The following is a 24,028-nucleotide window of genomic DNA, read 5'->3' on the forward strand; positions in this document are numbered from 1 at the left end:
CTTCTAAAATAATATGAAGTGGAAAGAGTTCAATGTGGAATGGAAACTTTGTATATTCAAAACAAGTGCTAGAGTGTGCGTAGTCTGTATAAATTACACTTATCTTGAATACATTTGTTTTTAAAATGTCTAAAAATTATTGCAACTTCTAAGTATATAAAGGTGTCCTAAGTTCTGCCTTCTGTGTTTTGTTAATTATTTTGATTAGTCTCTATGAGAGTAATTATCAGTCTGATGTATTTGCTCTTTGAAGTACTTCAAATTTACTTTAATGTATTTGTGTGGTTATAAATTATGGAAGACACTGAATATTAATTTTCATTTTTCTAATTTGGAAGCAATGGTGTAGGCAGTCACAAAAAGGTTTTATGTGAAGACAGCCACTTAAAACAAAGGGGAGAAAATTCGAATCTGAAGAGGAAAGTTGTAGTGATGTAATGTCTGCTGGCTGAAATGAGGTTTTCTTGAAGCAGTTACTTTGCAGTCTAGCTTATGGTAGTGGAGTTTACATTAGTGGGTGCAAGCGCTCTTGAAACCTGAAGATGCAGAAGGGCTGAAATAAAGCAAATTTGTTGGTAACAATTTCCAATTTCTTTGCAGGTCTTGGAAATGCTGCAGAGGTTTAAGGACTCCAACATTAAACGAGAACGAGAAGTGTTTAACTGTATGCTGAGGAACTTGTTTGAGGAATACCGCTTCTTTCCCCAGTACCCAGATAAAGAGCTGCACATAACAGCCTGCCTCTTCGGTGGGATCATAGAGAAAGGACTGGTTACTTATATGGCATTGGGCCTGGCCCTGCGCTATGTTCTTGAAGCCTTACGAAAGCCTTTTGCATCCAAAATGTACTATTTTGGTATTGCTGCACTAGATAGATTTAAAAATAGGTGAGTGTGGTTTTTTGTAGTACTTGTAACATCTTGTTAACCTTGAACCTGCTCTAAATATGCAGCACGAGATTGGTTAAATGTGTTAGAAATTTACACATCTCAACTTCAGGGTTACTTTAGAGAAATGCTGAGCTGAAAAAAAAATGTGCTAATGTGTTAGTTAAAGGGTGAGTTTTTTTCTTTAAATCAAAATGTTCAGTGTAGTACCTGTATAAACATGGGACAAACTGAGATGCTGAACCTGCTTAGCAGACTTTGTTTATAAAAAATAATTCAGTGAAGTGTTAAGTTAAATGAAGTTGTCAGCTTGTTAGGAATGGGGTGAATGTAATCACTCTTTACAGGTGCATTCCAATAAGGTTCTATTTGCACTATTTGTTACTGAAAGACTGGCTAGGTCTGGGACTTTGGTTTTACACAGAAATCTCAAGTATGGAAAAAAGTATCAAAAAACAAACCAGCACTTTCTCAAAACTCTTAATGGAAAACAGATAGAGGAAACTCTCCAGGCAGGCTGCAATAGTAGGCAGGATTGTGTACCCATGGGAAAAATTTCCATTCTGGAAGAAAATAGTTGGACTTGAAAAGTATTAGAAAGCTTCCTGGAATTATTTAGTGACTACAGATGTGTAGACTTGAAGTATGGACTCACAAGCAAGGCGCACGTTATCTTCTGTCCTTATTCTTCCTCTGTAGTTCATCTGCTGTGCAGATGTGTTAAAAGTTGTTGTTGAAGCATGCATAGTTGGATGTTTTGTTGTGGAGTTTGCTGAGCAGAATGAATAAAGACACTTAAGGCCAACATACTGGAGACTTTGCCACCTCCTTACTCCCTAAGAGCCATTTTAAGCAGGACCTAGAGATTTTACTCTCCATGAGTAGTAACACTGTCCAGCATCCATAAGTTGAACTGTAATAATTGGTGTGAGTAGGTGAAGCTTCTGTGTTAGGGACAGTCTGTGCTGTTTAAAATGCACCAAACCAGACTAAAAATGACTTATTCAGTAACCTTAGTGCAAACACTGAGTGTAAATGCAATTGTGTGCTCAGTCAGAAGTACTGAGATGTAGGATGAGCTGAGTTGCTGTGAATAAACCTTGTGTTTCACTGTTAAATGAATTCATTTCAACTGGATTTTGTGACAAAAGCTACTTTATAGAAAATGCTTTGTTTATAATAAGCACGACTGCTGTAAGCAGTCCAGAATTAGTTCTGTGATGCAGTATGGGAATGACATACCAGTGCTGTATTTGTATTTCTCTGTAATACTGGTTTTGATCTGGGCTTATGTTTCTGACTAATGTGTGTTTTGTCTGACAGACTGAAGGACTATCCCCAGTATTGTCAGCACTTGGCTTCTATTAGTCACTTTATACAGTTCCCACATCATTTACAGGAGGTGAGTATGTTTGTTTTATCACACTGACTTTCTGTGATTTTAAGCTCTTTTGAACAAATTCCTGTTTTCCTTTGGAAAAGTAGTCTGAGCTGTCACAATTTTAGGTAGTGCACATCTACAAAAATCAAATGCCTTTTCTTACAAGTTTTTGGGTGAAGGTGGTCACCTGGTACCTCTTCTGTTTCCATAAATCTGTTTGGGTTGCTTATGTTGAAATAGCTGCCTGAGCATAACTGCATCATTGAACAGGACACATGGTATTGCACAAAGGTTTTAAAGTCTTTCAACGGATTCACATTACAGGCCCTGTAATGGAGGGCATCCAGCTGGTTTTATACAGTTTCGTGCTCAGACCTGCTAAAATAATCCAGATAAAGGTGAGAGAAATTTCAGTCCTGAAGGTCTGATTAGAGTAATGGGTAGTAATGGGACCTGTAGTCCAAAGCAGTGCTGATCATATGGTGTCTGGTAGAACTACAGAAAAGCTGATCCCAGTGGCAGAGTGTGAGAGTGTAGTCTAAACAAGGAAAAATGTTCACCTGAAGGTAGAGAGGCCATCTGCCCACAGCTGCTGAGTCACATAGCAGTCTGCTTCACTGACAGGTGTCAGACCCTTAAATGACCATGTGTTGTCTGATGTTACCAATTTCTGTGTTCTGTGTTACAGTGGGAAATAAACTAATTTTCTGCTGTGGAGCTATTTTAGAGGATGTAAAAATCTTAAAACTGGACATTTCAGAACTGTGCTTTTGCTTACTGGCTGCGGACTTCAGACTTTACCATTCCTGTGTAGCTGTAGGAGGCCTTGGGGAAGACTTCTAGCTGCCTTATGTGCTATTTAGCCAGTTTCTTGATATTCACACATTTCTCTTAGGCTCTTTCCCCTCTTGCTCTGCTATCCCAGGCTTGCAGGGATGGAGGTTTTGGGTAGTGCTCTGTAAAATGTAAGGATGTCAAGTCTCTTGATGCTTGAGAGCTCAAGGCTCCTCTCCAGTAAGTAAGTAAACAGCGTCAAGATGTGCTCTATAAGGGTATTCAATTGTAGTTTTCAGATCCTTTTAAAGGTGTTAGTGTCAAGTCTTTTAAAGATTGTTGGCAAACCTTTATACTGCTCATGCTAAAAGGCAGCTCACAGTTCTGTTGCGGTGTGTGAAGTTTTGTATGTGCTTGTTTGCCCTGTTTTAGTACATAGAATACGGACAGCAATCCAGAGATCCTCCTGTGAAGATGCAGGGTTCAATCACCACCCCTGGAAGTATTGCACTTGCCCAGGCTCAGGCCCAGGCCCAAGTTCCAGCAAAAGCTCCTCTTGCTGGCCAAGTCAGCACTATAGTAACCACCTCAACCACCACCACTGTTGCAAAAACCATTACAATTACACGACCGACTGGAGTCAGCTTCAAGAAAGATGTGCCGGTAATGTTTTTGTAGAGAATGTATTTTTGATCACAAAACTATAGAATTACTATGGTGTCCAAGTAGAAATGTGTTAATTGAGGCTTTAGTTGTTAAGACAATTACAGAATGATTGTTTCTCTTAATGACTTGCAGTAGGGCTCTTGAAATATTTGGCTTGAAGCTTGGCAACGCTTAGTGCACACTGAATCTCATTTGACCCAGCAGTTCTAACTGCAGAGGGGTTTTAAAATCTTTAGTCACATGTATAAACACATCTCTGGACTGTTATGCAGAGTTATTACAGCTTTGACAGATTGACAGTATCTGCTATTCCACAGAAAGCTCTTGGTCCTGCTTGTATGCTGAGGATGTGTAGAGCTGTTACTGTATGATAACTGATGCACTGTAAGGTCAAATCTGTCGGGCTTCCTGGTACTGTCTTTGTACAGCTCTCTTAAAAGAGCTCCTCAAATTAAAGGAGGCAAAAGCCAAAGGTGGCTGAAAGTGTTGTGCACAAATTGTGGGGGACAGTTCATAGTGCGGTTATTAATGCCTTTCCCACCTGATTATGTCATATAGGTAGTATTTTCAGATGTTTATATTGCCCAATTTTAAACTCAAGTCATGACGGAGATGTAAAACTGTACCTCCTTTTCCCTACTTGCCGTGTCCCCAGGTGCTAAAGGCCCTGGGTGTAGACCTGCAGCTGTAGGGATGTGGGTCGCATTCTGTTGCCTTGCAGCTGGCATGCTGTCTCAGAGACGAAGCTCTGGGATTTCTCCTTCGCAGTTCAGCCCTGCAGTGCTCCCAGAGACTCACCACTGCGCCAAGTGCTGCTCACTATTGCACTGTGACTTTCTCCAGGCCTTAGGGGTGCCATTGTGATGGCACCTGTTGTATGTGAATGTAAGTGCTAGAGGTTTCCTGTGCAGCAGCATTCTTCTGCTCAGTATTGATCTTTGTTTGTACAGTAAAAAAATCACTGGGCTTTATTAGAGTGCTGCTGAAAATGAATCGGAGACAGTAGGTGTCACCTGACAAAGCTCAATTGTTTTTTCACTTGATAAAACAGAGCAGAGTTTCTTTTGATGTTGCCTTGAGGTATTGTTCTGAACATTTTGTTCTCCCTCTAGCCTTCCATTAATACTACCAACATTGATACGCTGTTAGTAGCAACAGATCAAACTGAGAGAATTGTGGAACCTCCAGAGAATGTCCAGGAAAAAATTGCTTTCATCTTCAATAATCTGTCTCAGTCAAATATGACACAGAAGGCAAGTATGGAAGAGCCCTACAAAATTAATTTTACTGCATATTCCTGGAAATCTATTCTGAAATGGTGGGGGGTGACGTTTGTAGAAAAATTCCAACTAGCAAAATAACAGGGGGGAGCACACTGTAAAGAAATAGTATTTTCCAACACTTTCTGCTTGAATCTCTTCAAAGGTACAACAGTTTAGGTAAAGGAGAGGTGGGTGAAAGCTGTTCTTAATCTTGCTTTCTCCCACAAGTTGCCTTGTTTCTGCATAGGTAAATCCTTTGTACTAAAGTATTTTATGTCTGTAATTCTTTGTTTTCAGGAAATCACTTCTAGTAGATGCCTTGAATAATTGCTGGGTAGTCCATTCTGATGTTTTTATAATTTGAAAGCACTGAAAAAATACTAATACAAGTTTCTGAGAAACATTAATACGAGTTCAGACATTCACATCATAAATAGGCTGGGTACTGTTTGATATTGCAAGGTTCAGCTGCTGGGCTCTTATTTCAAGCAGAAATTCAGGGAATTTTTTCTGAACTAGTAGAAATGTGCAGTACTGCTGCCACCCGTGCTCTCTGTCATGTGGACAGACGGCTTTAACATAACGTGCCAACGTATTTTGCAGTTACCTGGTGAAAAGCTGAAAAAATGGGGAGGAAGTAAATTATTGTGCCTTGCCCATTTTATGATTAAGTCCTTACTGGTTGACCAGTTCATTGGATAATGACACACTGATGTGAAAGCTATTTTTAAAAAAACGAAGAGCATTATTGTTAAAAGAAGTTGACTGAACACAGCTCTTGGTTGGAGCTGACCCCAGATGTTTGTGGCCATCTTATAACTTCTCTGGTGTGCTTTTTCCTCTGGTATGGGGATAGGTTGAAGAGTTGAAGGAAACAGTGAAAGAAGAGTTCATGCCTTGGGTATCACAGTATCTGGTGATGAAGAGAGTCAGTATTGAGCCAAATTTTCACAGCTTATATTCAAACTTCCTTGACACGCTTAAGAATCCAGAGTTTAATAAAATGGTTCTGAATGAAACCTACAGAAATATCAAGGTGAGTAGTGCAAATTTTCTAATACTTAGGTAGATTTAAAGATTTAAGAGGGTTCTGTTCTGAGGCTATTTGCTTACTGTGTTGCTGATCTTCAAATATGAAATATCATTCAAAAAAATCTACTTGCTAGCTTACAATTGAACTAGCAGGTTACCTCTGTAAATACGAGGATTCTTCTGGTTTCAGTCAGGAATGTACCAGAGATTTAATTTGGATTGAATAATGAGAGGGCAAATCTGCATTTGAATTCATCTATGTAGGTGGACTATAAATTTGTGTGAGGCTTGCAAATTATAACCTAGGGGAATATTGCTTATGGTCTAGTTCTTTTGTGTGGGGAAAGTATAAAGATAAGAAAGCCACACTTTCTGCTGTTTTGGTCGAAGAATAAAGAGGAAGGGGAGGGTTTAGAAAGTGGGGTGTGACAACCAAAATTCACTAGAGGGCAAAACTGATGTGAAGGGGAGGAGGAGGGAAAAGCAGTAGCTTGGAAGAGATGAGCAGATGAAAGAAGTTTGACAAGCAAGCACTATTTTTAAACCTGTTGGTGGAATTTCCTGACCACCGTGGGTTACGCTGTAGTGCTAAAGAATCTCCTGGCTCTTTAGAGCACAGCTGACCTTGTTCTTTGCTCCGTTCAGCTGATGCTCCTCTGCAGCTAAGGAACAGAACTAGCAGCAAAATGCTGTGACGTGATTGAAATCTTGAAATAAGAGTTAAATGGTTTCTCAAGAAGTGTAAACTGAAGCCTCCAGGTCTGTGATGAAACATTAAGTGGAAGAATTGCCTTCACAAATTGTACTTTACTAACTGAGTAATCGTAACAGTCTTGACAGAGTAACTTTTAAGATCTGGAAAATTCTAATCCTGTTTTTGATCCTCTTGAAATAAAGGAATTTTGCATTTGCTACAGGGCAGATTTACAGGGTGCTGTCTTGAAGGCTGCTCTTGATTATCTTTGTAATGTGACTGAAGCTCAGAATTTAATATCCTAAAATTTTAGGTCTTAAGTCAGATCAGCTGTTGGATTTGATTCTGAATCTGTGATTGTCTTCCAGTTGTTGCTCAAGTTGCTTTTTCTTCATTAGGTGCTACTGACATCAGATAAAGCTGCAGCCAACTTTTCAGACCGTTCCTTGTTAAAAAACCTTGGTCACTGGCTGGGAATGATTACGCTGGCTAAAAATAAGCCCATCTTGCACACGGTGAGTTTCTGTCTTTACAGATTTGTTTGGCATGAGTTGGTGTGCTGTTATGCAGTAGCGTAGGGTATTTGGGAAGCTGTCACCTTCCTGGTGCCTCTCTTTTGTGTGCCAAGTACAAAATATGATTCTGGAGTTGGTCATTTAACACTTCTACGTTTTTTTTAATCAGGAAAATTAATAGTTAATTTCTTGACAAAGTAAGTGTAGTCATCCCATTTAAAAATGTATATCTGTAAATCTTTGTTCAAAAAGTAACTGCTGCTTAGCAGTCTAAAATTCAAGGACAGGTTGTCCTGTGTAGGGACAGGAGTTGGACCCTATGATCTTTGTCCATTCCAACTCAGAACATTCTGTGATTCTATGACTCAACTTTACCAATATGTCCTATAAAGAAATACTGTGTAAGTGGAATCTATGCAGTGTGCTTGCCTTTTTTTTTCCACCCTCTTCCCCTTTTCACTTGTTGATTGTATTTTTCAGGATTTGGATGTGAAATCACTACTACTGGAAGCCTACGTTAAGGGACAGCAGGAATTGCTTTATGTAGTGCCATTTGTTGCCAAAGTCTTAGAATCCAGTGTCAGGAGTGTGGTAAGTGACTTTGTGCTGACAGAGTTATTGCTCAAGTGGCAAAATAAGTCTTGCAGAAAGTAAGTCTTGCAGTAGCTTTTTTCATAAAGGGAAAAATGGTTGATTTTCATGAAGAGAAAGAAAAGGGAATGTAAGGTCTTGAAGTGAAGGAGTTCCATTTTGAGGAAAGTATGTGGCCTGTGCGTTTTTGCAGTCTGAATAGGTGGTGTTAGCTGAACAGTGCTGTGGTATCTGTTGAGAAAAGGAAGGATGCCTTTGAAAAGGTTCTAGGATTTATTTATTCTTGCATTTTTTTAATTTCTCCCACCCCTTTTTGACCCTGATCAGCTCTTGTCTGTTCTGCTTGACATAGAACTGATCTCTCAGAAGGACCAAGTCATTGTGTTTCCAGTTTAATGTTCAACTAGCACCTAGTACTTTCAGTCAAACAGAATACTCACTTCAACCCTGAATGCAGCTGTACAAATTTCTCCACAGCTGTATGCACACACAGGTGTTCATGTTTCAAAAATTTTCAGTCATAAGTTATCCAAATTATTCAAGAAGTTTGTGTAATACTGCTCTCCTCTTTCTCTTTTAGGTCTTCAGGCCTCCAAACCCATGGACGATGGCCATTATGAATGTTTTAGCTGAGCTGCATCAGGAACATGATCTAAAAGTAAACTTCTGGTTTTATTTCCTGTACCTGCTGAGTGTGAGGTTTTCTTGACATACCAGTCAAGAAGGATGTTGTGAAGGACCAAATTTCACTTCTAGTTTCTTTAGCCTGGGGAAAATTGGGCATTGCTTAATTTGGCAGAACTTGGATGAAACTCTTTTCCTATGAGGTCAGCATGCAAGGTATTTGTCTAATCCTCAGTCACTATCAAAGTCTCTACAAGGCCTGGGGTTAGAATAGGAAGCTTGGGAGTCAAGTGGCCCAGTAAACGTTTCGGGTATTTTCTTTATGACATAACCTAAACTAGAATTGTTGTGCAGTTGAATCTGAAGTTTGAGATTGAGGTGCTCTGCAAGAATCTTGCACTAGACATCAATGAGCTGAAACCTGGAAGTCTCCTGAAAGATAAGGATCGTCTGAAAAACCTGGACGAACAGCTGTCTGCTCCAAAGAAGGATGTGAAGCAGCCAGAAGAGCTACCACCCATCACAACAACTAGTAAGTACATTTTGTATAGAATCCACAACCACACTGTAGAAGCTTAAATAAGACAGGTTATGCTATTATGAAGAAAACTGTGAATCTACATGTGCTATTGTAATATTGCTGAATCCTTGAGAACACTTGAATGGTTTTGTAATAGAAGTAGGTGTAGAGAGTGTGGAGACGGGAAGGGAAAGGAAACCATCCTGAGGACTAATTCTACATGTACCGTGTGTAGCACTCCCTTAGAAGGGAATGAAGCAGGTTGATCTATTAACAAAACATCAGATGTTATAGGTATCTGAAGAAACATCTCTACTAAAATGTGCTGAAGCTAGTTTGGCAGTTATCATTGGGAAAATGGAGAATAAAAATTGCTTGAGAGGTTTAGTAGGCTTCATGATCAAAGTTTTGCTTTTTGGTCACTTGCTGGTTTAAAAGAGAAGCACTTCTGTTACAAGCATTTGCTTTTCATTCACGGTTCAGTACAAATATCTTGTATTCCACAGCTGCTTCTACAACTCCAGCTACCAGCACCACTTGTACAGCCACAGTTCCTCCACAGCCCCAGTACAGTTATCATGACATTAACGTCTATTCTTTAGGAGGGTTGGCTCCACATATTACCCTAAATCCAACGGTAAGTTTTTGAGCTGATTTGGTTTGCTGAAAAAGTGTTTGGCACCAGTTTTGCCAGAGATCTCAGCTGGTCAAGCAGCATTTTGTAAGTTATTGGAGAGTCACTTCTCAAAGTATTGGGGAGGATGAGTGCTGACAAGTAATCAAATGGAGAGCTTCAGGGGTGGTTAGTAGTTAATGTTAACTGACGATTTCAGATGGTCAAGTGATCTTTCACTGTGACATTTACATTAGTATCCAATTCATTTCTGGCAATACATAACAGTTGAGATAGTTGCTATTGGAATGGAAGCTAAAGAGTAGCTTCCTTGTTCCTTACGACTAGTCAGTGACTTAGCTGTCAAGTTAGTCTTTGCATTATGCTCAGCTGCAACTTTGGAAGAAAAATGGTCGGATATCGCCATTTAAGAATTATCAAACAGACATTGTGATGTCTGGATATGGAACACAGGAGTGCTGCACTGTAGGCGAGCTGTGACAGTACACTTAAAAGTCGATTGGAAAATGGGAATGTCTAGAGTAGATGGGATTCTAGTTTGCAATATTCTCGCTTAACTTTCTAATCCTCCTCCAGATTCCGCTGTTTCAAGCCCACCCGCAGCTGAAGCAGTGTGTGCGGCAGGCGATAGAGCGAGCAGTGCAAGAGCTTGTCCATCCAGTGGTCGATCGGTCCATCAAGATTGCCATGACTACTTGTGAGCAGATAGTCAGGAAGGACTTTGCACTGGATTCTGAAGAGTCACGGATGCGTGTGGCCGCGCACCACATGATGCGGAACCTGACCGCGGGGATGGCCATGATTACCTGCAGGGAACCTTTGCTGATGAGCATAGCTACCAACTTGAAAAACAGTTTTGCTACTGCGCTGAGGGTAAGATTCACGTTGTCTGAAGCTTATTTCCAGTTTATGGGACTGTAGACATCCAGCATTAGCAGATCAGTTCTCCACACTGTAGACTTGTTGATTAATTACATGTCTTAACTAGTGTGGAGATGAATTCAGTGGAAAAAAAAAACCCAAACCAACAAACATGTTTGACATGAGCTGTTATTTCAGACCCATCTTAAACCTGCATGGTGAATCCTACTGTGTTGCACTAAAACTTCCTGACTACCCTTTTATATTGCCCCAATGTTCTCTTCATTTTGATCCCATCACCTTGGAATGCTTATCTTTCTGTGGGTTTTGAGGTAAAAAAGCCAGAGTGGGGAAGGCTGAATTGTTTCTGGGACTTGCTGGTGATGTCTTGGATTGTCTCAGCAAGAATGGGTGTTTCAGGCAGATTTTATTTCCTTGTGCTGTTAGCAGATATGAAGTCAACATTTTTCTGTACAGCTTGTTAATTCATTGGGTTTTCTAGAGGATATTTTCAAGTCTCTTAATGAAGAAAATTTGAGCTGCAGCACTAGCTTCCCATTCTTGGCTAAATGGAACACTGTTTGTGAACTGCTGGCCAGAACAGCAGCTGCTACCCAGAAATCTTGCTGTGCTTACATCAGCGACAGACACAAGAGCGTGAGGATCTTGGAAAGATCAAGGCATTGCTATGCTTTCAGGGATTAAAAAAAATTAAATGGACTGCATACCCCTTGCTTAAGGGCATGTCACTATTTCCCATCTGTCAGGGAGTGACAGTGCAAAGGCCCCTTTTGCAAAGGGGTTGCCCTCTTGCATGGTAACTGGCTCAAGAGGGCAGAACTTAATGGTCTGAAGGGATTACAAAATGGTAATAAGAATTGCGTCTGCAGGTACGGGATGGGTGGTCTGTGGTGTAACTCCCACACCTCAAGCACTATTGACAGAGAACTTCAAGTAACTTGATTGCTGAGATGAAGAGCAGGAAAGGCATGCAAATGAATCTTGTTCCATCTATCTTAAGGATGGGAGTAAACAGTTTTAGTATTGCTTTTGTTAGTGTGAGCTGAGCCCTTGACCGCTCTTAGCACCTGTGCTAATTATGATTCCGAGTTTGGGTGTCAAGCTGGCAACCATAAGAGAAAGCACTGGTTCTCTGTCTGATAGGAGGGGCACAAGTACTCCTTTGGTGTGCAGTCTTGTTGTGGTTCATCCGATGTGATGGCAGTTCAGATGGCGAGGTAGCTGGGGAAATGCCAGTTGTCTTTTGGGTGGTATGAGAAGGTCGAGATGTGACACATTAGTTATGGGGACAGAGTTGGTGTTACAGCTGTGTGTATCCACCAGGTATGATGTGCCACTGAAGAATGTGTGTAAGTGAAAGTAATTCAAATTTTGTGGAAGACAGTGCTGTGTATGGTGCTGTTTGCAAAATGTCATAAATGCTATGAAAAATGTAACGTAGTAGTCAAGCTGTTTTTATCCCTGAAGACATATGGCATTGATACAGGGCCAGCTGTAATCCAAGGAAGTTTTCTTAAGGGCTAATTACAGAAAACATTGTGTTGCAGAAAAAGTGTTGTACAAGGCATCAAAAAATTTGCATCTGGCTTATTGTATGAAGTGGGCTAACATGTAAGAATTTCTTTTATTTGAGAGAAGCAGTGTAGTTCTCAGGAATTAATGAAATAGGGGTAGATCTTAATGGACAAAGAAATCCAGGTAGATTGGACTGTTTGCCTTTATATGTGTATTCCATTTCCAATGGGAGTTGCTGCCTTGCATCCTGAAAAATAAGTCCATCTGCCCAGGATTCTCTTAAAGCAGTGTCGAAGAGGGAAAGAAGAAAATCTGTACCAGAAAGGAAACCCACTGAAACAGGCTTAGGACTGTGATTCTGCATTGCTAGTGATGCACCTCTGTATCTTCTGATTACAGCCTAGGAAGCAGAAAAACTTTTAGGCTGTGATGCAGGGCTTAGTTTTCCTGCATTAGCATCTGTTGTATGTGCATCAGTCTGAAGCAGGGCTTTATTTCTGTGCCCTGGAGACAGGTTGGTGGAGAAGATGGAGAACCTCCTGCTGTTTTGTTCCTTGTCGAAAGCCTTTACTGTCGTCTTGCCTACATGTTTTATTCAAAGCTATGCAAAATTAAATTTATTATTGTATATTCCATGCAAAGAGAGTGCATTCCTAAGAGCATTCCTTTTTATTGCTGCTGTTCTGTATGGTCAGTGGTGCAGATTTTGAGGCTAGTAATATACAAGGAAAATTTACAGCCTTCACTGATTATCGTGGTTTTCAATAGGCAGCCTCCCCACAACAGAGGGACATGATGGAGCAGGCGGCTGCCCAGCTAGCGCAGGATAACTGTGAGCTGGCGTGCTGCTTTATCCAGAAGACAGCTGTGGAAAAGGCAGGCCCTGAGATGGACAAGAGGCTCGCAACTGTAAGTATGGGACTCCTGTGTTTTAAAGGTATTAAATGTGCTCATATACATCCAGACTCAGTGTCTAAAATTCAATGTGGTGTTTGGGGCTTTTTTCCAGGAATTTGAGCTCAGAAAACATGCTAGACAAGAGGGTCGTCGGTACTGTGATCCTGTCGTGTTAACTTACCAGGCTGAGCGGATGCCAGAACAGATCAGGTTGAAGGTGAGGATACGGTCTGAGCTGTGTTCTGATGCTGTTCTTTTCCCGCTCCTGATAATGAACAGTGGGTGGTGCAGCTTCAACTGAGCTGTATGTTGTAAGTCTTGTCTAACAGTGTAACTGCTATTAGCTTCATTAGTAACGGAAACACTTGAATATTTTGTTCCAAAATGAGAGTTCATGTCGTTTCATTAAATCCTTGAGGATGTTAAAACTTGTGTTTCTTCCTCTGTGCTGCTTTCACTGAAGAGTCACTGGTCTATCTCATTGTTTTGTGTCCTTTATAATTTATTTCCTTGAAGGACATACCTTATGCTCTCAGCAGAGCATTTCTCTTGTGCATCGGACATGCATGAACCCATATTCAGTTCTTCCTGTTTCTGGGAATGTGGGTTCCAGTTGTGAAGCAAAATCCTACTTGTTAGGAGCTGTAGCAGGAGAGACAGGACCTCAGTGTGGAGCATATGAACGCTAATTTTTGATGTTTAAGCCACTCTGCTTAATAATGTGACTGAGCAGCTACGCCTTATACAAACTGCCCTCATTTCTTAACGATTAGGCTGATGCCTGTTTTTTTCATTGCAAAGGTTGGAGGTGTGGACCCAAAACAGCTGGCTGTTTATGAAGAGTTTGCACGTAATGTCCCTGGCTTCTTGCCTACCAATGACTTAACTCAGCCTACAGGATTCCTGGCTCAGCCTATGAAGGTAGAGACTTCTGAATTAATCAGTTTGAGGGTGCTCTTGCTCTTTTGGTGAATGTTGCAGAACTCGTGTCCTTTCCTAGAAGACTAGCGAGAATCAGGCAGTTGTATTGCTTGAGAATAGTGGTTGAAAGATGCATTAGTTTTAAAGTCAAATTCTTGGCAATGTAAGACTTATACTGGTAAGGGTTGCAACCTAAATTGGGACAAGATCTGCAAATTATTAGTACTACATGTAGTTTCAGTAGCAGTGAAATGTTTTATTCAAATCTCAGCTTACTTTTGGAGATCATGAATGGCGAGAATGGATTTTGAGATAATGAACAGGTTTTTGTTTGTGTACTTGGTCTTAAAGACTGCTAGAATTGTTTGCTAGTTATTTCCGCAGCTTAATTCACTCATATTTATTTAAAATGCCAAGATAACTGACCACAATACTGTAGAGGTCTAAATTCTGGATGCTCTAATTTCCAAGGCAGAACCACCAATCAGTATTTGAGTTTTTCTGACACAATCCTTTAAAAAAAATCACTCATTGCCACTTTCTCCTAAGCAGCAAGCTTGGGCCACAGATGACGTAGCACAAATCTATGACAAATGTATGACAGAACTGGAGCAGCACCTGCAGTCCATCCCACACACCCTGGCCATGAATCCTCAAGCTCAAGCATTGCGCAGCCTCTTGGAGGCTGTGGTAGTGGCTCGTAACTCCCGTGATGCTATTGCTGCACTTGGGCTACTGCAAAAGGTGAGTGTCAACAACTCCTCTCCTGTAACAACTCACCAAGAGTTTATTACTCATCTGGCTTGTGGATTGTCTTGCGGATGAGTGTGTCTTCATGCATCCTGTGGAACTTGCTTGGTGAACTATACTGAACAATTGCTGTCTTCGGAAATTCAGTAAATAAAATTGTAGGAGGGCCATGGTGTTAATTTGGTGTCTGTACACACAGTGGCCAGGCTGCTGTGGGAAGAAGCAGGTACAGAATCCTGGGACTTGGGGGAGTTTTGTTCAGATGTGGCAGATTGAGAACTGTTCCGTGCTACAGCAGCCTTTGATTTGGGCATAATTTGGAGGCTAAGATGATGTTTGAACTGCCTTTGTAGGTGGGTAGTATTGAGTATACTGCTGGATTTATAGCAGCACACTTGTGTATTGTATTTTTGCAGTAACTGATAAATGAGCACATGTGGTGCATTGACCCTGGCCAGTCCATCCAGCTGCTCACTCTCACGTCTCTCACAGGACAGGGAGAAAATAGAGGGAAGGAAAGATGACTTTTCATTGAGATTATGCCAGTTTAGTAGGGAAAGCAAAAGCTGTGTCGACAAAGGAAAAAGATAATTTGATTTACAGAAGCTGCAGCACAAGCTAATATGGTCTTTCATACTACTTGGTGCTTACATAAAGCCACTGGGGCATAGAGAGGCCGTAGGCTTGTTTGTGGTAGGACAGCTGTGTACAGTGAAGGTGTAGATGCTGTAGAAGCTGGTAAAATCTCACCCAGCCTTATCCAAATGGTCAGTGCAACGGCTGAATTGGTTTTTTGCATGTCTGCTGAATCTTCTGGTGCTAACTCTTGCTGATCTGATTTGCAGAAGATTTGGAAAAGGACCCGTTTTATCCTCTGCTAACAGGTTGCATCTGTTCTAGGCTGTAGAGGGTTTACTGGATGCCACCAGCGGGGCAGATGCCGACCTCCTGCTTCGCTATCGTGAGTGTCATCTGCTTGTGCTGAAGGCTCTGCAGGATGGCCGCGCATATGGATCTCCGTGGTGTAATAAACAAATTACTAGGTCAGTTAGGAGACAATAGGAACACTGGTGTAGCTTTCATCTTCTTTTGGGAGCTACTGTGTTAATTTGAATCACTTGCCTGTTAGTATTTTCTGTTGCTGCCATTTGATGAAAAATAACTAGCTTTTTTGTCAGAAGTAACTAGATCTTCTGATAATGCTGCTCTATCCTAGAACATGATAGGAATCTGAAATGTAATTAATCATTAGAGATGCTCTGTGATTTTTTTTTTTCCCCTTGTTCTATAGAGAATGTCTCTATACTGTCACAGACTGTGACTGGTATATGCTTATAGCAGAAGCACCCCCAGAAGAGAGGCTTCTTATGCTGAATAAACTGAAGCTGTTGAAGGGTTGCTGTGACCACTTGTGCGGGGTGACAAATGCTTGAGGCTGACTGTTCTGAGCTCAAAACGTTGCCTCAGAGAATGCTCTAGAAGAGGCTTTTTTTGGAGCAGAGTCATTGAATCGCAGTGAATGGTGCAGTTTCTGAAGCATTAGAATTGAGTTGCTTGGCTTATACTGTGTTGCTGAAGTACAGTTTTTAAAAGAAGTCTAATTTTTCAGGTGCCTGATTGAATGCAGAGATGAGTATAAGTACAATGTGGAAGCTGTGGAGCTGCTAATCCGCAATCACCTTGTTAACATGCAGCAGTACGACCTTCACTTGGCTCAGGTAAAGCGAACTTCCTCTTTCGGAGGAGAAGAGTTCTGATCAGTCCATTGTAAGATGATGGCTGAACTTTAATTGCTTTTTTCCTGTTGACAGTCAATGGAGAATGGTTTGAACTACATGGCTGTGGCGTTTGCCATGCAGTTGGTAAAGATCCTGTTGGTGGATGAGAGAAGTGTCGCCCACGTAACAGAGGCAGATTTGTTTCACACAATTGAGACACTCATGAGGATTAATGCTCATTCCAGAGGAAACGCTCCAGAAGGGTGAGATTGAAATACTGTGCAATACATGACTTCTCCTGTGCTAATTTATTATTTGAAATATTATATAAGCAACATCTGAGGTCATTCAATCATACAGCTTTAAACTTTCTTCGGGGTTGCAATCCTGTGTTAGTTTAAACTGTCACTCTAATGTAATTATGTTGATTTTATGTCAAAATAGAGGCAGCTGCAGCATGATGTCAAACTGAATGCTTGAGCAGAAAAATCTACGTGCTGTGCTCAAAAATACTGTGGTAATGTGAGAAACTTGCTTGGATTCCTGCTTTATCACAAATGTAGCCAATAGTCTTACCTATTTAAATATCTAGGTGTTAACATGGTTATTTGTTAATCACAACCAATTCATCAAATTAGATGATCCTTCTTGTTTCTTTAGACAATTTTCTGTTTAGAATCTACAAAACAATCATCTGCCAATCTCACGTGGCTTGTGCAGGCAGATAATTATGCAGCAAATCTGGAAATACCTGTGGGACTTGCAGGCCTCCTGTTACTAAAGTGGAAGCAATTGCTGCTGGGTTTGAGAACGACATGGATTGGAGCTTGGACAACTCTGGGTTGCTGAGAGAGCACCCAGGAGCTGGCTGGTGGTGGCAGTGGCTGCCATCACCAGCACCACAACTGCTGGTGGGATGTCCCAAAACAAAGGTCCTTTTGTCTGCAGTTGGTGTGGGTTGACTGCTGTATGACTTGACTTTCACTGCAGCCAAACTGAGGGTCCCAGTCAGGCTGGTTTAGCACTGACATCTCATCATCTTGGTGCATTTTAGGGCTTCTGAAATCTGGAAAAGTGAAGCTGTTTCCGGTACTTCTGGTGCTGGTTTAGCACGCTGCTGTATGAATTGGAGGGGAACTTCAAAGCTTGTATGATTTCAGTGTTCCTTCTTTCATCATAAATGCATCTGCTTTCTTGACTTATTTCTGCTGTTTCAATGAGGACTGGGAGATATGAAGATTTAGTATAAAAACTAATTTTTCTTTCAGCTATATTTGTGTGAGCTCCCAGTTCATGTGCCTTCCAGAGCAGGAGAAGTTCTAACCCAGCTCTTGCTCTGGTCTGTTGCATTAGATTACCCCAGCTGATGGAAGTGGTCCGATCAAACTACGAAGCAATGATTGACCGTGCTCATGGAGGTCCCAATTTCATGATGCATTCAGGAATTTCCCAAGCCTCTGAGTATGATGATCCGCCAGGTCTGAGGGAGAAGGCGGAATACCTGCTGAGGGAATGGGTGAACCTCTACCATTCAGCTGCCGCGGGCCGTGACAGTACCAAAGCATTCTCTGCGTTTGTTGGACAGGTAGAGCTTTTGGAAAGAAAGGTGCTTTTTATTCAACATCAGTAGGGTGTGATGCCCTCCATTTTAAAACAGTGTTATAACCCATGTTAGACATCCTTTTGAAACTTCCAGGTGTATGGCAGTTGACTATCAAGATTTTGTCTGGTTTTGGTGGTAAAGTTCTGTAGAAACACCTACTCTTCACCAAATCATGTTCTTCAGATACTGTAGCAACAAGCTGTCCGTTCAGACCATGAGTTTTGTCGTACGTTTGGTGGAAAAAGAACTTCAGCTGAGAGCTGTTGGGAATAGTTCTGACAGACTTTGTCCAGTGAAGCTTGACTAGTGTTGCTCCTTCTGGGTAACAGTAGAAGCTCTGAGAGCCTACAGAAGGAAATTGCTAATGGACAGAGATGCAGGTGAATTGTTCCAGACCATGTGAACAAGGGAATCCTTTTCCTAACTAGAACCATTAGAGTGAGGAAAAACTGAAAACTTCATTAGCTAAAGTGGTGCCTAAATTTAAACAACTTCCCACATTTTGCTCCTGGGCACCTTACCAGGTGTGATGAGCAGCACACATCTGCCTTCTAGGTGTGAGTGAGAAGGGCGATGCCCTCGGTGACCCAACCTGTGTGATAACAAACTGCCTTTGTATCTGCTGTCATCTCTCCAAAACTGTTTCTGGCAACTCTTTGACTGCAGCTGCAAGGAAACCCCTTGCTTAGTTCATTTGCATTGTGTTCTCTTTAGATTTCCGTGTTTATACCACGGAAATGCTACAGGTTTTGCAGCTACTGATGAAAAAAAGTTCAAGCTACAACATGTGCATAAAGATCTTGACTGATGTAGTGATTTTTTTCATGTGACTTTAGTGGCCTTGTGTACTGGGTTGTAGCTGCTTTCTGTTGGTCTTCCACTGCGTAACATCTTTTTTTAATGTTCTAAATGGGTCTTGTGTTAAACGCACTTAAAAATGAAGTTTTACCTCTTTGTGCAACCTTACTCTGATACCTTAAAGGGTATGTACTTATAAAGCACACTCCAGTAGAGTGTACCTATAATACTCAATGCACTTTAGACCTGCTTCACTTCATCACACTTGTTTCTTTACCTTTTGTACATAATTGATCAGATTTGAAATAGCAGTTGAAATATATGGAAGTACAGTGTTTAAATATAATTTTTTTTTCGTACAGGCCATAGCTATTGGTTTTAAAGAAGTATTTTGTAGTAACTGCATTAAACAAGGTTTTATGACTGAACTTTAATTACCATAATTTTGGCTGCTTAAATTAAGTGTTGCTTCTGTGCCACTAGTCTGTAGGACAAGAAGGGCATAGAACTTTGAAGGCACATATGTTAATTCCTTATATAAAAAAAAAAAAAAGTTTCTCCAGAAATACTAGAAATTCTCCAAGTTGGCACCCATGCTGTTTCCATAGCTTCATGTCTCTGCAGGAGTTTAGAAGATGCTCTATGCAAAATCCGGAAGCTTCCTGCAGTGCAATTTTTTCATTTTTATGGCTGTAATAATGTGGGTAACAAATAAAGAGGTCTCTTTATATTTATGTATATATATGTATTTATATAAATGTTATTAAGAAACAATAACAGCAACCCCTCCAAGGAAGAAAAACCACCCAGTCTTCCTCTGCATGTTATGTTCATGTGAGGGAAAAATCACTATCCCGATGCAGGTTGCTTCTGCGGCATGTTTCTGCAAAATAGCGATGGTTCTTGAGCTGGTAGCCGAAGCTGCCATTCCCAGAGCTTGTGAGCTCCTCAACTGAACTACTGCTGCCTCTTGCTGTCCCTCATGCAAGGCTGAGTGTTGGAGGCAGAACTGATACTGAAACAGGCTCCTCAGCTGTGCTGATGGTTGAAGAGAATGGGGACCAAAGGACTCTGTCTTCTCTAAAACTGTGTTGCCACCCTCATGTCACCTTGACAATATTAACCTTAGCGAAGAGTGGCAGAGATAGCTTGCTGCCCATCTGTCTTGTGTGGTAAAATTAATGGTGCCAGGCAAGGTGGGTGCTTTGTAAATTATTGTTTGAAATAAGTTGTAAAATGAACTTCCTGTAGCTATGGTTCTGAGGGTTTTTCTTTCTTGGATAGATGCACCAGCAAGGAATCCTAAAAACAGACGACCTGATCACCCGCTTTTTCCGTCTTTGCACCGAAATGTGTGTTGAAATCAGCTATCGTGCTCAGGCTGAGCAACAGCACAATCCTGCTGCCAACCCCACTATGATTCGAGCCAAGTGCTACCATAATTTGGATGCCTTTGTGCGACTTATTGCGCTGCTAGTGAAGCACTCTGGGGAGGCAACCAACACTGTTACAAAGATCAACCTTCTGAATAAGGTTGGGAACCTTTTCTGTACTTGAGGCATTCAAAGTGCATGATCTAGTATAACTTTGATAAATGTGAAACGTAGACCTTAATTAGGTTACTGCTAACTTATCAGATGGGGACTTCAATGGATTGGTCACTGAACTGATAAACTGTTGAGTGGAGCATCAAGATGTTAAGTGTTCACGAAGATTTCATATCAAACAAACTTGAAACTTTTGTGAGGGCCTCTAACAGTACTTGGTTTATGGTTACATGGTCTGGAGTAGTGAAGACCTTCCAGCAGTGCCCAGTCAGTTGTTGTGACTGTGATCCATGGGAAAGGAAGAGCAAAGTATAGTGGTTGGGAGTTGCTGAGACAGATTATATCATTAATTTACATAACTCTTTCCATAACTAGATTATTTTTATTATTATTATTGCCAGTTTCTGCTGATTTTATTTTTTCGCTGATGGTTAAAGTATTATCAATAGCCTGACTTGCAAAGTAATTCTTAGTGTCACCACTGAAATGTCTTGATCTCTTCAGGTTCTTGGTATTGTGGTTGGAGTTCTTCTGCAAGACCATGATGTTCGACAAAGTGAGTTTCAGCAACTCCCTTACCATCGCATTTTCATCATGTTACTGTTGGAATTAAATGCTCCTGAGCATGTGCTGGAGACCATCAACTTCCAGACACTCACAGCTTTCTGGTATGTATTTGAGATTGGCCATAATGCTCATCCTTTCCTGGCAGGATCAAGATTTTTCATCTGAAGGCTCTCTGATCATTCCTTTGTGGTGGCTTAGTCACATTTGGAATAACTGGTTCTCCTGTAGGCTGTCCACTTGCTTGTTTTAAGGACAATGACTGGTAAACCCCAAGATGCTAAAATGCCTTGCTTTTAGGGCTGTGTATGTTTTCCCTCAATGTTATGAAAAGCAGTCTTATTGCTGTGCACTTCTAACCTGCTCTAACTTTTCTTTCAGTAACACATTTCACATCCTGAGGCCTACAAAAGCTCCAGGTTTTGTTTATGCCTGGCTGGAACTCATCTCCCATCGGATATTTATTGCAAGAATGCTGGCACATACACCACAGCAGAAGGTGTGGCTGCAGTTTATCTCTTCTGAATTAAAAGGCTCACACAGATGCTTATCTGGTGTGGTGCTGTTTCATCTCTTGAAGTGCACTACTGGCATGGCTGTTCTGTTTTTGTCGTCTTCCATATTCACAGTAACCTAACTGCATGGAGGAGAGTCTGTGTCAATAAATGGTGGAATACAGAATGAACTGAATTTAACAAACATGCCTTTGTCAAACTCCAGAAGGGCTGTAGTCTAGACCAAAACCTGTAAATTCAGAATGGCTTGTTGAGTATTGTGGGAACACCCATAGCGCATGATGTGCGGTTCCAGTTCTTGCAGTGAGCTGTGCCGCACTCAGTGCTAGAGCTAGCAGTAGGACAAAGTTTCAGTCCAGATTCATATAAAGACCAATATAATTATAGTTTTGAACTTAAGATAATTGCTTTTCATTGCATGTTTTCCACCTGCTATTTTTTTTTCTTGACAGGGTTGGCCTATGTATGCCCAGTTACTGATTGATCTTTTCAAGTACTTGGCTCCTTTCCTTAGAAATGTGGAACTCACCAAACCTATGCAAATTCTTTACAAGGTAAAAAAAAATATGTCAGCTAATAGATGCCACTTCCAACTAAGCTGTCTGAAAGTAGAGGTGTTGTGGTAGCAAAATAGGATTCACTTTTCTTTTATAATTTATTTCTTAGAGTTAAATGCAAATCTGGTAGGGGACAAACAGGTTGCCTTCCCAGATTAATTGATTCCTGTTAATGTTAACCACAGGACATAGAAGGATGGCTCTGCAAGATCTTGGGCAGTTTCAACAGCCACTCCTCTTTTATATTAATTCTGCTTCACAGGGCACTCTGCGTGTGTTGCTGGTCTTATTGCATGATTTCCCAGAATTTCTTTGTGACTACCATTATGGGTTCTGTGACGTGATCCCACCTAACTGTATTCAGCTAAGGAATCTGATCTTGAGTGCCTTCCCACGAAACATGAGGCTTCCAGACCCTTTCACCCCCAATCTAAAGGTAGGACTTACTTTCATGAGTTGGATAATGGGAAGCTTTAATGCTCCATATAATTTTCATACTTTTTTTTTTTTGGCAGAAACTGGAGTTTTGGGCACAACTTTAACTGATACTTGAATTAATGCAACCATTCAAAAACTCAGCTTTTGTGTGGATCACAGAGGGCTTTTCTTTTTTCAGAGGGAGACTTGATGGCATCCCCAGATCTGACTGGCATATACAGCACTGGGGCAAGGGCATCTTTATCATTTTAGTGTCTTATTTCTCACTGAAAAACAGATACTTAAGCAGCCTTTGTGGCTTTGCTGTTTGAACATTCAGCCAACAGTTCTTGTCTCAGTTGTGTTCAGCTCAAGCTGAATTGTACAGCTTCTGCTCTGTACGATCTGTGAACTGAAATTTAGTTAAGTAATTATTTAAGAGCTGTGTGTCCAAGCCCTATGCAATTGTAAATAATTTTTGATGAGAAACATGGATGGTACCCTTCTTAATAAGATAAACCACCATTCTGAAGCAAGCTTCTTGAATAATGGGGGGAGACTTTGCAAAGTGTTAATGTTATCTAATTAAGTCTTTGGGCATGTGCCAGCCTCCTAATGGTAGAAGGATTAGGAGTAAACTTTCTCACAGTGCTAAAGCATTGTCCTATTATTCATGATTGCCTGAGCTATGCAGGGTGATGGGAGTAAAGCTGCAGATACTCATTCAGTTAGCCTTCTTGAGATTGAAGGTTGTTCTTGATTTATGTGGATGTTTGTACTTTTCTAAACTACCAAACTGTCTTGAGTGTAGATAAGGAGACTTCAAAGGCAGTGACTGAATTCCACTACGGCTCTTGAATTAGTTTATCCTCTACTCTCAGTTCTTTGAGTCAGTAGTCATCTATTGAGTTTGCACATTAAAGACCAAGTTTCTTCTGAAATCTGCAAAAACCTAGTGTTTCCTTTTCATTGCTGGTAGGAAAAAGCAATAGAAGTAGTTGATGTAATATTGCTTACAGATCTGCTTTTGCAATTTGTTCCTTGTGGTTTAGCTGACTGGGTTTTCTATCAACAGGTGGACATGTTAAGTGAGATTAATATTGCACCACGAATACTCACGAATTTCACTGGAGTGATGCCACCTCAGTTCAAGAAAGATTTGGATTCCTATCTCAAAACCCGTTCTCCAGTCACCTTTTTGTCTGACTTGCGCAGCAACCTACAAGTGAGTGGCTGGTTTCTGAGGACGCTGAATTTAAATAGTGTGGCACAAATTATCTCCTTGGCTGAGTCACCCTTTTTTCTTGCAGGAATTCTGTTGGGGTGTAGCAAGTATGTGTTCCAGGCAGTAGAAAAGCCTCTGAAAATGTACACCTTGAGTATTTCCTCTACCGCTCCTTAGCAGGATGTTTAAGTCTGTGTGTTAAGGAGTTTCAGTCAGGTGGAATTTAAGGAAAGAGGAATGTAGACGTTCAATAACCCTAAAATGATCGAATTTAAAAGAAGTTGGTTTTATCTACATGAGCTGCCAAATGCTCATGTGAGTGAATGTAGGGTTATCTAAAACTTCAACTTTTCTGCTTCCAAGTCTCTAGTGCACAACCTTGCAAAGCTTTAGGGAAGAATGTAGTCAGAGCTGATCGCATCAAGCTTGCTTTTTTTTCTGAAGTCTTGTGGCTTCCATCACATGACTCCAGCACTGTTTATCCATGTGCTATCTGGGATTCAACAGGTTTTATTGATTGCAGGGTTTTTTTAAAAATC

At 40.9% G+C, this 24,028-nt stretch overlaps 1 protein-coding gene and 1 non-coding gene across 11 annotated transcripts in view; both read left to right on the forward strand.

Moving 5' to 3' along the window:
* The window catches only part of CNOT1 (CCR4-NOT transcription complex subunit 1), a 58,671-nt gene that overhangs the window by 31,913 nt on the left and 2,730 nt on the right, over window positions 1-24,028 (forward strand). For 5 of the 10 annotated variants that reach the window (XM_065847928.2, XM_065847927.2, XM_065847931.2 and 2 more), the window contains 25 exons: window positions 601-887; window positions 2,211-2,289; window positions 3,475-3,705; window positions 4,821-4,961; window positions 5,827-6,006; window positions 7,095-7,211; window positions 7,692-7,802; window positions 8,383-8,460; window positions 8,781-8,958; window positions 9,453-9,583; window positions 10,157-10,453; window positions 12,746-12,886; window positions 12,987-13,091; window positions 13,676-13,795; window positions 14,345-14,539; window positions 15,446-15,588; window positions 16,155-16,263; window positions 16,357-16,526; window positions 17,617-17,869; window positions 19,949-20,197; window positions 20,716-20,879; window positions 21,157-21,274; window positions 21,743-21,844; window positions 22,110-22,283; window positions 23,340-23,489. In XM_065847928.2, the coding sequence (XP_065704000.1) occupies window positions 601-887; window positions 2,211-2,289; window positions 3,475-3,705; window positions 4,821-4,961; window positions 5,827-6,006; window positions 7,095-7,211; window positions 7,692-7,802; window positions 8,383-8,460; window positions 8,781-8,958; window positions 9,453-9,583; window positions 10,157-10,453; window positions 12,746-12,886; window positions 12,987-13,091; window positions 13,676-13,795; window positions 14,345-14,539; window positions 15,446-15,588; window positions 16,155-16,263; window positions 16,357-16,526; window positions 17,617-17,869; window positions 19,949-20,197; window positions 20,716-20,879; window positions 21,157-21,274; window positions 21,743-21,844; window positions 22,110-22,283; window positions 23,340-23,489 (4,023 nt within the window). The remainder of the gene's footprint in view (window positions 1-600; window positions 888-2,210; window positions 2,290-3,474; window positions 3,706-4,820; window positions 4,962-5,826; window positions 6,007-7,094; window positions 7,212-7,691; window positions 7,803-8,382; window positions 8,461-8,780; window positions 8,959-9,452; window positions 9,584-10,156; window positions 10,454-12,745; window positions 12,887-12,986; window positions 13,092-13,675; window positions 13,796-14,344; window positions 14,540-15,445; window positions 15,589-16,154; window positions 16,264-16,356; window positions 16,527-17,616; window positions 17,870-19,948; window positions 20,198-20,715; window positions 20,880-21,156; window positions 21,275-21,742; window positions 21,845-22,109; window positions 22,284-23,339; window positions 23,490-24,028) is intronic. The other 5 variants (XM_065847933.2, XM_065847935.2, XM_065847934.2 and 2 more) reach the window with 3 other exon arrangements.
* On the forward strand, window positions 6,532-6,677 carry LOC136107569 (small nucleolar RNA SNORA46). Its single transcript, XR_010652301.1, has one exon. It is a non-coding gene; the product is annotated as a small nucleolar RNA SNORA46 (small nucleolar RNA).

Source organism: Patagioenas fasciata, chromosome 13 (genome assembly GCF_037038585.1).
Source record: "Patagioenas fasciata isolate bPatFas1 chromosome 13, bPatFas1.hap1, whole genome shotgun sequence".
Classification (NCBI taxonomy): domain Eukaryota; kingdom Metazoa; phylum Chordata; class Aves; order Columbiformes; family Columbidae; genus Patagioenas; species Patagioenas fasciata.